The 17,086-nt window shown below is 50.8% G+C and overlaps 1 protein-coding gene across 1 annotated transcript in view; it reads right to left on the bottom strand.

The window, feature by feature from the left end:
• The window catches only part of DSCAML1 (DS cell adhesion molecule like 1), a 342,693-nt gene that overhangs the window by 23,767 nt on the left and 301,840 nt on the right, over window positions 1–17,086 (bottom strand). Inside the window, exons 17-19 of the mRNA XM_029209546.1 lie at window positions 11,627–11,867; window positions 8,157–8,303; window positions 5,700–5,855 (exon numbers count right to left, since the gene is read on the bottom strand). Coding sequence (XP_029065379.1) covers window positions 5,700–5,855; window positions 8,157–8,303; window positions 11,627–11,867 — 544 coding nt within the window. The remainder of the gene's footprint in view (window positions 1–5,699; window positions 5,856–8,156; window positions 8,304–11,626; window positions 11,868–17,086) is intronic.

Genomic DNA, 17,086 nt, shown 5'->3' with positions numbered 1-17,086 from the left:
TGTTAATTGCTCTTCTTTCCTTCCTACATCACTGAGTTTCCACCTGGGATCATTTTCCTTCTAGTGAAAGAATACCCTTTAGTATTTCTTCCAGGGCAGGTAGGTTGATGATAAATTCAGTTTTTTTGTTTTTTTTTTTTGTCTGAAAATGTCTTTATTTCATCTTAATCTTGAAAAATATTTTTGCTAGGTATAAAAATCACAGGTTGATAACTATTTTTTCATACATACTTTACATATACCATTGTATTGTTTTCTGGCTTCCATTGTTTCTGATAAGTTAGCTGACAGTCTAATTTTTGCTCCTTTGAAGTGGTCTTTTTTTCCTCCGGTTGCTTTTAAGATTTTTCTCTTTGTTTTTTAGCAGCTCTATTATGATAAGCCTAGGTGTGGATTTCTTTAAGTTATTGCCTGTGAGGGTTGTAGAGCTTCGTGCATTTGGGCTTGATGTCTTTCACAGCTTTGAAAAGTTTTCAGACATTTTATCTTCTGCTCCATTCTCTTTCTCCTCTTCTTTGGGATATCTTCTCACATCTTCTATGTCCTTGATATTCAGAATGTGGTCCATGGATCAGCAGCAGTGTCACCTGGGAGCATGTTAGAAATGCAAAATCTCAGGTTCCACCCTAGATCTACTAAATCAGAATTTGAATTTTAACATGATCCCCAAGTGATTTGTATGCACAGTCAAGTTTGAAAATCACTGCTCTATATCTCTTATTTGCTCTTTTATTTTCCATTCTCTTATTTGCTCTTTTATTTTCCATTCATTTGTCTTTATAACATCAGAAGATATTATCTTCTGACCTATCTTCCAGTTCACTATTTATCTCTTTGGCTGTGACTAATTTGTTGTTAAACCCATCTAGTGAGTTCTTAATTTCAGTTATTAATAGTTTTTTTTTTTTTTTATGAGGAGTTAGGGGCTCTGGTTTAATTCTGTTCTGCTCTGTTGTTCCTCCAACACCCGTGTTTTATTAGGTATAGTTTGTTCTCTTGTATGCTTTTTTTTTTTTTTTTTAGATGTTGGGGGTAGCAGTTTATTAATTTATTTTATTTATTTTTGCTGTGTTGGGTCTTCGTTTCTGTGCGAGGGCTTTCTCTGGTTGTGGCAAGCGGGGGCCACTCTTCATCACGGTGCGCGGGCCTCTCACTATCGCGGCCTCTCTTGTTGCGGAGCACAGGCTCCAGACACGCAGGCTCAGTAGTTGTGGCTCACGGGCCTAGCTGCTCCGCGGCATGTGGGATCCTCCCACACCAGGGCTCAAACCCGTGTCCCCTGCATTAGCAGGCAGATTCTCAACCACTGCACCACCAGGGAAGCCCTTCAGTTATTAATAGTTTTTATTTCTAGATTTTCCATTTGATAGCTTCCAATACTCTTAAAATTTCAATTGTTAAGAAGAATTATTTTAAAGTCCATATTTGATAAAACCTATGTTTGGAACTCTTGTGGACCTGTTTGTCTTTTTTTTTTTCTGCTGGCTTTTGTTCACATTGTCACCATTATTTTTTACTGTATGCCAGACACATTATTTGCAAAATTGCTTGTGGAAAGAATTTGAGGTCTCAGGTGATGCAATCTTCCTAAAGAGAGGATTCATGTTTGCTTCTGACAGGCACCTGCAATCTGGGGCACTAGCAACCTGAGGTCACCTCAATCTAATTTCTAGGACTGAGATGATTTGAGGCTGAGCTACTTTTGGTCCCCCCCCCCTTTTTTTTTTTTTTTTTTTTTTTGTGGTACGCGGGCCTCTCACTGTTGTGGCCTCTCCCGTTGCGGAGCACAGGCTCCGGACGCGCAGGCTCAGCGGCCATGGCTCACGGGCCCAGCCGCTCCGCGGCATGTGGGATCTTCTCGGACCGGGGCACGAACCCGTGTCCCCTGCATCGGCAGGTGGACTCTCAACCACTGCGCCACCGGGGAAGCCCTTTGTGGTCCACTTTTAATCTTAGAGTTCTACCCTTCATGGTCTCAACTCAAAGTAGGCAGGGGTGGGGGGTGAAGGGGATGGGAGGAGGGTTCACCAGACAGACCCACACACCCTAGCAGGCCCTGGCCTCCAATTAATGTCTTTCTAGTACTGCTTAGTTTCTCAGTCACTGCCTCCAGATTCAGCAAATGCCCCTGAGGGGAAGAGCTGTTCCAAATACCAGGCTCACCTCCTGGGCCTCCATTCTTCCTTGGATCCTGGCCCAGTAACTCTTTACTTTCCTGCCAGCTCTCTGATACCTTGAAGCAAGTATTAAAAAATATTTTATTCATATTTCCTAGTGTCCCAGCAAGGAGGAGAGTGGGTTTGAGTTACCGCGTCTACCATTCCTGGAAGTGGGACTCCTCTGATATGTTTTCCTAAACGTGTCCGTCCTCCTCCCTTCATCCTCACTGCTGCTGAACTAGCACACATCTTCCTCTTCTCTGTCTAGATGCCCACAGGTTCTAAGAGGCCTCTCTGACCCAAGTCCTTAATCCCCCATCCCCTTCGTGCGATCAATCCTCCATGCTTCTACAAGAGTTACCATCCTAACATGCAGCTCTAGTTCAAGCCTCTTCCTCAGTTAAAGACCTTCAAAGTGGTCTAAAATCCAACCCAACTTTGCACTCCGAGGCCATGTAGCTAGGTCTGGTATTCACAGGGGAGACAAGCAGTAGGCAAGAGGTTTTGTAGCTCATGAACGGAGTGCAGCCAAGCCAGCCTGAAACCAGGCTCAGACTGAGAGATCTGGACTTAAGAAATGAGCTTGAATTGATATGTTTGCATTTTATCTTTTTATGTATCTTGGCTTTCTCTAAATTTTCTGGTAATTTTTTTCCTTTGGCAAAATGCAAATTCCTGAGGGGGAGTGGTAGTGGTAGGTACGGAGTCACAGAGTCTTCAGATTAGGGTATCTGTCCCATGGCGCAGCTGGAATTGGAATGTGGGTCTGTCTGCTTTCCAAGTCAGCTGAGTAACAACTGTGATGACTACCACCTACAAATGGGAGAATCTGGTGGGGCTGGAGCAGCACGGCTGGGGCGGGCATGGCTGTCCACCTGCCCCTCTGCTATCATTCCTTCCTATTCCTTGCAAACAGAGTCTCACTCTTGTTTGGGTCACCCATGCTCCTCCACCCTTCAGAGAAAGCTGTCTCCGTCACCTTCACCAGAGGATTTATCAGGCTTAGAGTAAGTCAGCCATGGTAATTCCCTTCTCCTTTCAGTGACTAGCTTCACTAGAGGCATATTGCCCCACTGTGGCCGATGGGAAATGAGCATAAACCTGTTGAGGGGATTTCTGGGAAAGGTTTCTTTTACTCCCAAGAGAGGCCCATAGGAAGAGACTGCTTCTCTCATCCTGAACTCTGTCTTGTCTGGCGTGATGCCTAGAGCTGCAGCCATCTTGAAACCATGGGACGAACAGCTGACAGGCTGAGGATCGCAGAGCAGAAAGATGGGAACCACTGAGTTAACCAACCCTGGAGCTGCCCTACTCAAGACTTCTTGTTATATATGATAATAAATATGCTTACTGCTAAAATCAACCAAAGGCTTCCCAACCGATACAAGTGGTATGATGGAAAGTATAGAGGCTAGGGAGGCAAGAAAGCCTTGATTTGCCACCCATTGGCTTTGTGACCTTCAGCAAGTTACCTTAGCTCTCTAGGACTCTGTTTTCTCATCTCTAAAATGGAAAGAATACCTATGCTATAGGGCTATTGGAAGGTTAAATCATGCTTATGATGGCATGTCACACACACGTCAAGTTATGACCACTGTTCTGGATGAGACCTCATCTGACAGCAGGCTCCTTTTAGCTTAGGCTTCCCTCAAGGGCACCTGGGTCCATCAGAAGCAGTCATTTCATTGTCAGCTCTTGGCAGGCATAAAGCAACTACCATTTGCTAGCACTTGACATTTTAGAAAGGATTCTATAGCTATGTTGTTTCTTACAACGTCTAGATGAGGCACTGTCCCCATTTTATCACGAGGAAACTGAGGGTCAGAAAGGTTAAGTGACTTGCCAATACGTGGCAGGGCTGGTGCGCGCACGGCTGCTGTGTTTGCCAGTGTCCCTTCCACTCGGGGAAGCTGCTGCCTTAGGACCTGGCCCCTGCCTGTGCGTGTCCCTGTGTGTGGCTCCGTAGGCAGCTCAAGGGTAGGGGGTCGACAGCTCCTTGTAGGGAGGGATGGTGCTCTTAGACCTTTGGATACCCTTGTGGGGTTTTGCCTTGGTCAGTTAAACATGTGTAGGTGCTTACATCTCAGGCCTTGCATCAGAATAGGACACAAAAAGTCTGGGGGGTTAATTTCTAGAGGCCAAGAAGGTGCCAGTGTGTGTGTGTGCGTGTGTGTGTGTGTGTGTGTGTGTGTGTGTGTGTGTGTGTGTGTGTGTGTGTGTGTCCTTGAGGCCCTGAAAGGGGCCAGGCGCTGAGCGCCATCTCCACTCAGTCTCCACACAAGAGCAGGTGGCTCTGCCTGGAGCTGTCCCAGGAAACCTCGATGGGGGGATTAATGACAGGAAAAGTAGGGCGGGCAGGTTGGTAAATATTTAATTGCTCTGAGCTTAAGTGGGGGAGGGGATGATCTGATGGAAAGGGAGGGGCTTAGGGAGAGTAAGGAGCATTGATCTGAGCTGGTCCTGTCACCAAGTCACCAAGCGCGGGGCTGCACTGGGAACATCTCCATCATCACATTACAGCCGCTCCTTGTAACTCCTCCCACCCCTCCAGCTCCTTCTGCTAAAGTGTCTGGGTAGGGCCTAGACTGTGGGTCTCTGTATCCTTTGAAAAGCCCGAGGCTGCGTGGGAAGAAAGCCATTTCTTCCCTGGCTACCGTTTATTAAGCACCCAGTGTGCGCAAGGCACTTAACACCAACCGACTCTTCTGCCGATATAGCACCTGGCTCAGAAGGGTTAGAATCAACTCAGTGATGGGGTTCGGGGGCGGTGAGGAAGGGAGTGGAAGACGAGCTTGGAGCTGTGCATGGTCACACACAGCACCTCCTGGACCCGGCAAGGCCCCTGGAGGTGTGCAGCTCCAGCTCAGGCAGGAAGTCTGGCCCTTCTCCCAACCTGACCCCTCCTGGGCTGACTCAGCTCCCAGCCTCCCCCATGTGACTCCACCACTCTCCCCTTGAGGTTTGGCTCCTTATCTCTGTTTTCTTCCGGTTCCACCCCCATGGAGAAGGGCTTTGAGATCACAGCTCCAAGTGGAAGCACATCCCATTCCCTCCCTGAGAGCCCCCTGCACACCAGAGTCCAGGGCCTGGCCCATTCTGGGGCCTCTGTGGGGTGATTGCCGAGTCTCTAACCTAGGATATGTGGGGTGATGCTCCCGTTTCCCCCAATCCCAACCACCTGTACCCAGAGGACACCAGGCTGAGCCCTGCAGGGGAGCAGATGCCATAAAGTATGCTCCTGGGGTGGGGGGGACAGGCTTTATCCGGCCTCTGACCCAGTGTGGCAGGGGGAGGGGGTACGGTGGCTCGTAAGGTTATGCTCGAGTCTCGGAGCACCTCACCACCACTTACAGTAAGCTGTGTTCTCCCAAAGCAGGGCCCCAGTGTCCTCAGAGTCACCCTTCAGCGAACCAAAGGGAGAGGAGAAAGGACGGGGCTCTGCTCTCACCCTTCTCCTTGGGTGAGCAGCGGGGCGGCTGGAGGGCAGCGCTCAGCAGCAGGCCCTGGGAGCTGCCACGCGGTCCGAGGCCAGGCACTCACCGTCCTCCTTGGTCTGGATGTAGAGCACACTGCTGCGCACGCCGTCCCCGGCCTGGGTGTAGGCCAGCACCTGCACGCTGTAGTTGGTGAACTTCTCCATGCCTCGCAGCTCCACCCTCTCCCGCGTGGTGGTGATGTTCTGCATCTCGCCCCACTCTGCCGGACACGAGCAGCCCTTGAGTGCGGTCCAGGACGGCCAGGCCACGGTCCCCCAGCCGCCGCCCCTCCGCCGGGCTGGGCTCGGGGCCAGCCTGCTCCACTGGGCTCAGACCTTGACTCCATGGTGGTGGCGACTAGGGGGACCCTCCACCTCAAGTTCACGGGTGCGGATCTGGGGCACTGCTCCTGGACCACATATCTCCCCAGGTGGCCCAACCAGGGTGAGCGCCAAATGCCAGCTAGGCCTTGGCCTCTAGTCAACCTTGCACCAAATTCAGCTTAATACTCTCCCCAGAGGACAGTCCCATCTCTCTAGCTCTCCAAGCCACATTCCCCTGTCTTCCACCCAAACCTCTCTCCATGTGAGGGACCCCAGGAGTGACTTGGACCTGGAGGGGAGCCTGGACCAGGCGGCCAGGCAGCAGCTGTTCCCCTTGGCTGCCCGGCCCCTCCTTGGGCTCTCGGCTCTCCCTAGGCAGTGGATCCACGGGGCATGACAGGCTGAGGGTGCCTCCCCTGCACCTGACCACTCCCGGACCAGCGCCCTGAACTCTCGAGAGGATATGGGGGTCAATCCCCGTTAGCTTCTCCCCACTACTGAGGACACCCTCCCTGCAAAGAACCCGCACAGAGAACGCGGGCGAGGCCGGTGGAAGGGCCAAGCCTTCCTCGGGCTCAGCGAGGACCTGTCGTCCTGGCTCTGCCAAGGAACGTGCTGTAGACTCTGAAGAAGGGCTTAGGGAGAGGGTCCCATGGGATGGCCAGGGCCTTAGGAGGAGGAAAGAGACAGACTCCTGAGCTCACAGCCCTACCCCTGGTACAACCGGCTTTTCAGAAAACAGCCCCAGACACCGGCTTGTAGAAGACTAGTGCCGGCAAACCTACCCTGGAGCCTCTCAGGGAGCTGGCACAGGCAAAGGCCCGGCAGAGGGCCCGGCCAGGGGTAGGCAGCAGTCGGCCAGATTCCAGAGGGTGAGGACGCCAGGCCCGGCCTGAGGGGACGCCAGGTCAGTGCAGGGGAACCTCAGAGGCCTGAGTGGTGGGACCTTCCTTTTTCGGAAGGTTAGAAACCAGGGTGGACCTGTCTAGGACTAGAGACAGAGAAAGACCCAGGAAGAGGGTGGCATGGCCATCAATCCACGTTGCCTCTGGAGACTAGAGAGGCTGATGCCTTCCTCACCTGAGGGCTGAGTGGGGAGCCACAGGCTTAGAAAAGTGGAAGCAAATTCTGGAAAATGAGGCCCCATCCCTGGCTCAGCACAGCTATGTGAGGCCATCTCATCGTATAAGGCCTTGGGAGACCTTCAGGTCTCTGTGTTTTGGGAGGAGATGATGGAGGTGTGGCAGGGAGAGACAACTACTGTCAGCAGGGCTTCTGGGCAGAGCAGAATCCAGGTCGGGATGGGGAGGGCCGCTGCCACGGAGGGATGACCATGAGCTGGAGTCCCAAGTCCTCCAGGAGGGAAGGGAGGAGCCAGGGGACACGTGGCAAAAGGCTGAGGATCTGGGGAGGCAAACTCATTTCCATAGTTTGGGATGCTGGGCCTCTGGCTTGCAAGACTACAGACTTCCTGGTCACTGCAAGGGCTCTGTTACACCACTGGGCAGGGGCTTGGTGTGTCTGGGGCTACACAAGCCTGTCTGGACTACTGCATCCCAGGGGAAGGCAGGCACCCGAAGTGTCGGGCCATTGTCTTGTTTTTTCTCCTTCTGCCATTCCTATCCCCCCAGCTCCGCTGTGCACCCTTCTCCAGGTCCTGGGTGGCTCATCTGCACAGACCACATGCCTCGCTGTCTGTCTGGCTGAGGGGTGGCTCTCCCTGGGTTCTGGTGACCCTGCTTCCTCCTCTTGCCCCTTCAGTCCTAGGCGGTGACGGCTTCCTGCTTCTGCTAGTCCCAGGGGCCCCGTCCTCCCTCCAGACTCCTTGGAAAGCAGCGCCTTCATTAAAGTCTCCTCAATTGCCCTGTTTGAGCGCGCCACCTGTCCCCTGACCGACATGGCCACAAAGTCCTAATATCAACACATTCCATCAGAAAAGCAAATGTGCCTGTCTCGCCCCTCAAATCCCTGCCCAACATACTGCTGTCCAGGAGCAGCTGGTGTCCGTCCCCACCAGGGAGATGACTATGTGTGCCCCACCCACCCTGGTCCCAGCTCTGACCCCGGGATGACAGGTATGGAGGAGGGGGTAGACTTCCACTCGACATCCCATGGAAGGTGCTCAGCTCTTAGTATGGATCTCCACCAACCCCGTGCCTCTCGCTCCACGAGCTGGCCACCACTCCCAGCAGACTCACCCCCATCAACGTAGAGTGACCAGAAGATGACCCGATAGCCTTTGAGGACGCCGTTGAGGGTGCTGCGTGGAGGTTCTGACCAGGAGATGACGGCCACGTCGGAAGTTATGGACAGGGCTCGGACGTTCTCGGGGGGCTGGCTGGGCACTGCAGGGGCGGGGGGAGAGTTGAAAGGCCTGGTTAGGAAGGTACAGGACACACCCACGCGCAGGTGGGGCCCTGCTGCCCAGCCAGAGGAACTTTGGGTTACACAAGTGGGAGGCCCTCCTGATTCAACGAGTCGCAAGAGTTTTGGGCTGGTGACCGGGAAGTCAACCCAGTCTCCTTTCCTGGAGATTTGGGTGAATAGAGATCCTTACAGCTTGGTTCCTGGGCTCTGGGTGGCAAACACTGGGGGAAGAAGATGATGAACTCCAGGCGTGAGCCCCTGGGGATTCCCCAGTAGGCACCACAGCCCAGGGAGTCCACGTCCGCTGAACGTAACGGAACCTGGAAGACCAAGCCAGTGCTGGCGGGATCTGTAACTGATGCTCTTATCTGATGGCTGCCAGCCCTCTATGTCACCTGAGCTCGGGGTCTGAACCAAGGCCCCGCTCTAGGGACCCATGTGTCCTCATACCCAGCTGAAGGGAAGGAAAAGAAGAGGATTTGAAGCAACCCTGGGGCAAGGGGAGAAGAGGTTCTGCAGACACCTTTAGGACCTCTAGGATCATTACATTTTTGTCCCTTGTCCCTGCATCTGAAGACACCAAAACGCCTTGGGTGATGGAAAACACTCTGTAAGACCAACTTGGTGGTCTGCCCTGCCATTAACCCTCTCCATCTGAGATCTACCTTTGAGCCTAACCTAAGTCCCGTCCCCTGCAGGTGGCCCTGCTGCATGATGATGAGAGACAGTAGTGACACCAGGCCGCAAAGAGCCACGTTGGCGAGTGACAACTTTGGTGGCACTTCCACTGGCTTCTGAGGAGCTGGGGGCAAAGGGAAAGGCCACGTCTGCTTTGCTCTGAGTGGGAGAAAGGAGGCACAGGCTGGATGGAAGGTAATTAGATCCCGTTGCCCCACAAGAGGCAACTCTAATTTTTATGAGCATTTAAATGATAATACATCACCCTAACGATCCTCTTTGAGAATGATTATTGTTTCATATTACTTAGGTGTAAAAATATAAGCACCATGTAATTAGGGACCCAGTGTCATAAACTAATACAGATAGCCCGTTCAAACAAAATGAAGGTAATATAATTATGGAAGAGACACTATTGCTAAAGCAGGGGTCCTTGAATACCCCAGGAGGAGTGCTAATATTGCAAGGAAACGATCAGGATCTGACAGGCTAACGAGGGCCTTAATTAAGTATGAAAAACTGCTGAGCAAATGCTGCTGGAAACTTTCATCCCCTTCTCCTCCTTTGTTTGCAAAAGGACTCCACAGCCCATGCTGATCTCTCCCTGTTGGTAATCCCAGCACCCACCCCCCACTGCAGCCCCCCAAAGCAAGGGAGGTGGGGCTCTGATGGAGGCCAAAGGTGGGCCTGGCCTGGCTGTTTTCTGGGATGGCCCCAGTGGACGGAGTTTAGTGTTTGGTCAGGTGTGCTGGGTGGTCTTGGGGCAGCTGTTCCCCCTGGACACGACTTCCCTGAGCATCCTGCATCCACGTCACTTGGTCTTGCATCCAGCCCTGCCCCCAAGCAACAGGGTAACAATAGGGTGAAGTAGAAAGAGGGTGGGATTCAGGGTCAGGGCTGGATTTTGACCTGGACTCTTCTTCATTAGATGGGCAATTCTGCGCAGGTTCTTAACCTCTGTGAGCCTTGGCTCCTTTTATGGGTAATGACCTGGCTGTTAATGCTGTGGTTCTCACAGGTGCTCCCTACACCAGTGGCATCGGCATCACTTGGGAATTTATTAGAAATGCCCGTTTTAGGCCCCCACCTCGGACCTGCTGAAGCACAACCCTGGGGGAGGGCCCAGCAATCTGTTTACAGCCCTCTGACGTGCGCTCAGCTCTGAGAACCAGTGTCAGAGCACTGCTTGGGGTTGGTACTGATGGTACTAAGAGGCGACAAGCTGATCTTCCTCAGTCTAGCCGGGCCCGTGGCCAGCATCATGAAAGGGAGGGGGATGATGGGGGGCTGGTGAGGCTTTGGGCTGGTGGAGGGGGTTGGGCAGCTGGTGGCAGTGTAGCCCAGGTGCTTCTCTGTACCTCTGTGCATTCTATGCACCTTTCCCTCTCTCTGTGTTCTCCCTTTTCCCCAGGGGCCCAGTGCTCTGGGGCTACTGACACCTGCTCCCTCTCAAAGCCTTGCTTGTGCCCCAGAGCAACTAAATGGAAATCTCTGGGGATGAAGCATCAGGATTTTTAAAACTCCCCAGATAATTCCAATTTGTAGCCACTTAGGTGTTTCTGACCTGATGCATCCTCCCTCCCAAGGATGTCTGCATTTTCAGAGAGAATGAGGCAGGGAGAGGGCATTGCTTAACAAAAGGATGGAATGCTTAACAAGAGGGTGGAATGCTGGGTATCCTGATGGCCATGGGGTGATGTCATTATGTTACTGGGGCAGTCAGTTCCCTCCCTCTGCTGGGGGCAGGCTCAGACTTAGTGACAGCTTTTAATCTCACATCGTGGTTTTAGGCTGGAGCATCAAGAAGGAAGCTCTGTTTAATCTGCTCTTTGTGGGGCTGTGACCAGCCCGGCTCTATATCTGGGGGGCAGCAAGGGTCACATCTCCTCTCCCTTCCTGGCACAGGCTCAGATACCAGCTGGCTCTTCTCTGTGCTTGGAGAGCAGGCAGGCTCCTGCTGCCTTCTAACCCTCTCCCCCGTGAAACCGGGCCCCTTAATTCACTCATCAGAGTTGGAGTGCTCTCCAGTCCTCAAAGAATTCAGTTTTAAAAGTCGGGCCCTAAATCCTCTGTCCATGGACCTTGGGATATCGTACCTCCACAGTCTCATCTCAGGTCCCTAAAACAGATGGTGGACAGATTCCAGCCCAGAAGTACAAAGGTAACGTGGCTCCTGCCCTTTTTCCAACCTGGAGGATGTAAGGGAGGGGAAACAGGACCCAGAGTACAGAGGAAAGAGCTTGGGGACAAAGATGGGTGAGGGGCCAGAATGAGGAAGGAGGAAAAGGTAGAGGGAGAAGCACGGACGGAGAGTCAGACAGGTGCACAGACAGGCGCTCAGACAGGCCAATAGATCAATAGAGAGACCGATGGGCAGAGCATTAGCAAGTGATGGATAGAGAGCCAGCCAATGGATGGAGAGGCCCGGAGTGCTAAATGGACCAAGCATCCCTCGAGGACCCAATGGGTGAGAGGAGATGGAGGGATCCAGGGAGCCTGTGTGGCCCACAGGACCATGACGGGGCTCAGGAGGAGGGAAGGGCCCCGAGCCCTCCCTGGCAGCCCTGGCTCTGCCCACAGCTGAGATCTATACCCGCTTGCTACCCTCTACTGGTGCCCTCACCATCCTCCAGGGTGGTGGCATTGATCTCGCTGGATGAGGGCCCCGTGCCAGCCCGATTGAAGGCCTGGACCACCACCCCATATTGGGCGAACTTCTTGAGGTTGTCCAGGGTGTAGACCTCGCTGTCTCCAGTGGCCTTCATCTCCACGATGCTGTACTGCCCATTGCTGCCAGGGCTGTTCTCTCTGTAGCCGATCTGGTAGCCCCGGATGACGCCGTTCTGCAGCTCCTTCTTGGGTGCCTGTGAGTATGGGGTGGGGTGGGGAGGAGACAGACACAGTGACATTCTTAGAGGATGCTCTTTTTTTAAAAAATAAATTATTTATTTATTATTTATTTTTGGCTGCATTGGGTCTTCGTTGCTGCCTGTGGGCTTTCTCTAGTTGCGGCGAGTGAGGGATACTCTTCGTTGCGGTGCGCGGGCTTCTCATTGCGGTGGCTTCTCTTGTTGCGGAGCACGGGCTCTAGGTGCGCGGGCTCAGTAGTTGTGGCTCACAGGCTCCAGAGCGCAGGCTCAGTAGTTGTGGCACACGGGCTTAGTTGCTCCGTGGCATGTGGGATCCTCCCGGACCAGGGCTCGAACCTGTGTCCCCTGAATTGGCAGGCGGACTCTCAACCACTGCGCCACCAGGGAAGCCCTGAGAAGATGCTCTTAAAACCAAAGTCAGATCATGTCACTCTCTAGCTTCCAAGCCTTCAAAGGCTCCCATCTCGCCCAGAGTCAAGGCCAAAGTCCTTACAATGGCTACAAAACCCTACATGATCTGACCCCACCCCCATGCCTCTTGGACCCATCTCCTCTCCCCCATGCTTCCTATGCTCCTGCACACACCTCTCTGCTGTTCACACCAGGCACACTCCCATCCAGGGGAACACTCTTTCCTTGGATATCTACATGGCTCGCCTCCTCAACATTGTGGTGTCCTTGCTGAAATGCCGCCTTCTCAATGAGGCCTTCCTTAAGCTCTTCGTGTAAGAGTGCTCCCTGTCTTCCGTTTAGTGCTCCTTACCTTTCTTCCTGGTTTTATTTTTCTGCATGGCAGTAGTGTCATCTGACATTCCATATAGTTTACTTATGTCTTTGACTATCTGTCCCCATTGGGATGTAAGTGCCGTGGGGATGAGGAGTGTTGCCTATTTTGTTCTCAGTGTCTAGAATGGTGCCTGGCATGTAATAGGCCTTCAATACATATTTATTGAATAAATGAATGGGTGAATGAATGAATGAATAGGGATATCATTTGGCATGGGCTCAGGGGCCCGGGAGAAATGCAACAGCAGACAGAACGTAACCCGATGGAGAGGGAGGTAGGTAATTAGTTTGAATAAAAAGAGAGAGTCCCAGGCTTCCCTGGTGGCACAGTGGTTGAGAGTCCGCCTGCCGATGCGGGGGACATGGGTTCGTGCCCCGGTCCGGGAGGATCCCACATGCTGCAGAACGGCTGGGCCCGTGAGCCATGGCCACTGAGCCTGCACGTCCGGAGCCTGTGCTCCGCAACAGGAGAGGCCACAACGGTGAGAGGCCCGCGTACTGCAAAAAAAAAAGAGAGAGAGAGTCCCAAGATACCACTTCACACCCACTAGAATGGCTATTATCAAAAAATGAAAAATCACAACTGTTGGTGAGGATGTGGAGAAACTGGAACCCCTGTGCATCGCTGGTGGGAATGTAAAATGGTGCAGCCTCTGTGGAAAGCGGTTTGGTAGTTTCTCGAAAAGTTAAACATAGAATTACCCTATGATCCAGCAATTCCACTTTTGAGTATATACACAGAAGAATTGAAAGTAGGGATTTGAAGAGGTATTTCCACACCCATATGCATAGCTGCATTCTTCACAACAGCCAAAAGGCGGAAGCAACCCAAGTGTGCACAGATAAATGAACGGATAAACAGAATGTGGTCTATACATGCAATGGAATATTATTCAACCTTAAAAAGGAATGTAATTCTGATATATGCTACAGCATAGATGAACCTGGAAAATATGTTAAGTGAAATAAGCCAGACGCAAAAGGACAAATATCGTATGATTCTTCTCTGAGGTACCTAGAACACGCAAATTTAGAGACACAGAAAGTAGAATAGAGGTTACTAGGGGCTGAGGATGGCTGGGTGGGGAGTTAGTGTTTAATGGGCACAGAGTTTCTGTTTGGGACCCTGAAAAAGTTCTGGAGATGGACAGTGGTGACGGTTGCTCAAGTACTGTAAATGTACTTAACGCCACTGACTTCTAACACATGAACATGGTTAAAATGTTCAGTTTTATGTAAATACAATGGTATGTATATTTTACCACAAGTTTAAAAAAAAAGAGTCCTTGACTCTGATGTAGGCCCAGCTCCTCTTGGAGCTGGATTGCCCTTGACATCCTGGCCAATGGCTGGGGTGTGTTGAGAGCTGAGGCCTGAAGCCAGCTCCTGGATGGAGGGACAGAGATGGGCGAGGACAGGCTGGTGACAAGGGGGCACTTCGGAGCTCTGCCTGGGCCAGCTGGAATGAAGGGCTGATCCCAGCTGGCCAGGCAAAGGGAGAAAACTCCACTGGCATCAGCCTGGAGGGTGGAAAACATACTGTCACCCCCAGCTTGAACCCTGATACCCAGCCAGCCATACACATAGGTGTTCTGAGAGAGAACGCATCAACAGGTAAACACTCACCAACACAGACATTCTCATACACGATCACACACACACACACACACACACACACACACACACACACACACACACTGGATCCCAATATATCCCTTCACATCCAGACCCATCAAAGCAAACATCCCAGTCCACACCTACCCGTGGCCAGAAACATTTAGACCCACCAATAGAAACTGGCTCTTTTAATGTAGGGGCCCGCCCATCTATATACTGAGAGAGAGCACACACCCCAGGGCATATAAGAACAGCTTGAATCAGGGGTTTAAAGACAATGCAGTTAATTTAAAAGCCCACCTTTTATTGTACTAAGAAATAGTACAATATTATTTTAATTATTTTAAATAATAATTATTATTCTAATAGTACTACTATTTAATAGTACTTAATATTATTATTTAATAGCACTTAATATTATTAATAGTACTTAATAGTAAAACAGCCCGCTTTTTAAAATTTAATGAATGTTTAAAATGAACTGCATTTTTAAGCTCACTGTTAATGCAATAAAATGAAGTTTTAATTTTAATAATTGTTTTGAACTCATTAACTAGGTGTGCGTGTATTTAATTCACTTGACTTTTTGTTAATGCCTGAATAATGCTTCTCTCTGTACTTGGGCAGTCCTGTTTGCTAGTTTGTAAGGGGGCAAATTTCTGAATTTGGGTTCGTATCTACACACTCACACATTCAGACAGACATCTATTAAGACACAAATATATCTGCAAGGTGCCCTTGTTTTCGCACTGACATATACTCTCCTATTACATACCCACGTCCCTATTGAAACACACTGACATATACATCAGTACACAGTGACACATATGCCTACATACACAGAACCGCCTACACCATGATATACACCTGTATATGTGTGATATACACAGTACCACGTCACCTTCATTCACATCACAATATACTGGCAGAGGCCTTGGATAGGCATTCAGGCATACCCTGCTCCATACATATAGATATTCACATATTGTTATAAATCTTGACACATGTTCCCTCTCTCCCTTCTTCCCTCCCTCCCTCTCTCTCCCCTCTCCCCATACTGCCCCACCTCCCCCCAAAGAGGCACCCTCAGGATTTAAATCAATCTTAACAATATTTCTCTGAAGTATTAAGAAATCAATAGGGCTGACTGCAAATTTATGTCATAAAGCAGTGGTGATCCATCTCATGGAAAGAGTCTTAAAGTGAAGTGACTTATCTTTCAAGTGAATCTTTATTTTTCATTAATCTGTTTCTTGGTGTTAAAAAAAAAAATCCCCTGAGAAGTCAGCCCCAAATTTATTGACGGGCTCGTTCATTCTGAAGTTCTAACTTTCTAATCAATTTTATTTTTCATTATGAGACTTTGGAGAAATAAATCTGATTCGAAATTTTTATCAACCTCCAGGTTGGAGCTTTGTAGCCAAAATGTCTCAGTGGTTTACATACTTATTCAGCCCTGCCCCACCTCCAGGCTTCCTTGGAGTATTCTCAGGAAATGGGTGCAGAGTCAGGATGCAGACAAGACTTGGGGACCAGACTCCAGGCTTCATCCCCAGTTTCTGAGAGAAGCCCTGCCACCCAGATCTGAACCTGGAGGGAACCATGGCTCTGGAGTTATCTGCTAGGAGGGCTGGTTCCCCGGGGAGGACCAACTGCCCAGCCTCTGTCCCACCTTTATCCTGGTCATTTCTCTGGGGAGGGAAGGAACCAGGCTCTGCTGCCTTGTGTGTGTGTATGTGTGTGTGTTTGTGTATGTCCGTGTGTGTGTACATGCCCAGGCATGTAGTCTTTTTAGGAAAAATATTACTAGGCCCTTCTGAATCTCCTATTCTTGAGTCTACCTTTTTGAAGGGCCCAGAAGGAGGACTAAAGCACCTGGACTTTTCCCACCGGGAGTTCAAGTCAGAAAATGACCTTGGACTTTGATCCCAGATGTAGATGAGGCAGCCCCCCCCACCCAAGCCCCACTGTTGAGATGGGAGAGATCCAAGAAGAAGGACATGGATGGGACTCAGAAAACTCTCTGTTCCTGACCTCCATGCGCTGGGCTCTGGTGAGGAGACTGGGCAGGGGCTCCAGACTCTGTGCACTGAAGTTCTGCACCTGTCACGACTTGAATGACCATGGAAGTCACCTTGCACCTCTATACCGTGGCCTCCTCTGATGGATGGGGATAAAAATACCTCTTCTGTCCACTCCACAGGAATAGAGGGTCAGATAAATTAGTGCAAGAAAATACTCAAACACTGGAAAATGCGGTGCAACAGGAAGCCATCAAGGATGGGCAGCCCTTCTGTGTCCATGGCAGGGATGTAGCAGTGAGGCCAGAGTTACCCAGGAAAGCGTTTCTTGGTCCTGCTCAAGGTTATTCTGATCTGTTTCCCTGCCCAGCTGTGGAACTGCCTCGAAGATTTCCCCTCAGTGACAGTCTTCAGATACCCTCTAGATTTACAAGTTTCTTCCCCTTAGAAACGGCTGCAGCACCTACTGGTTTGTTTTCTCTGCAGATCCCCTCCCCCAGAGCTGGGGAGGGCAGTCATTTTTTAATCCTGATTTTATAGAGGACGAAATCAAGACCTGAAAAGACCAAGCTCCCTGTTCAACGCTTTACCATGAGAATATAGGGGGTGGCTTCACCCTAGCTCCCAGCTCTAGTCACAGGGCCAAGATGAGGGTGAGACTCTGTCGTTTCATCTCCCATAATCCACAGGGCCCCTTTGAAATTTACACATAATCAATTCTAACTCCAGACTTATTACAACATGTGGGGTGTGTAGGACAGGCCAGCATGGTGGAAGAACCATCTTCCC

The sequence above is a fragment of the Monodon monoceros genome, unplaced genomic scaffold, assembly GCF_005190385.1.
Source record: "Monodon monoceros isolate NGI ecotype Baffin Bay Population unplaced genomic scaffold, NGI_Narwhal_1 Super_Scaffold_7, whole genome shotgun sequence".
In the NCBI taxonomy this organism is placed as follows: Eukaryota; Metazoa; Chordata; class Mammalia; order Artiodactyla; family Monodontidae; genus Monodon; species Monodon monoceros.
Note: the sequence above shows the minus strand (reverse complement) of the source record. Positions and strands in the feature narration are given on the sequence as shown.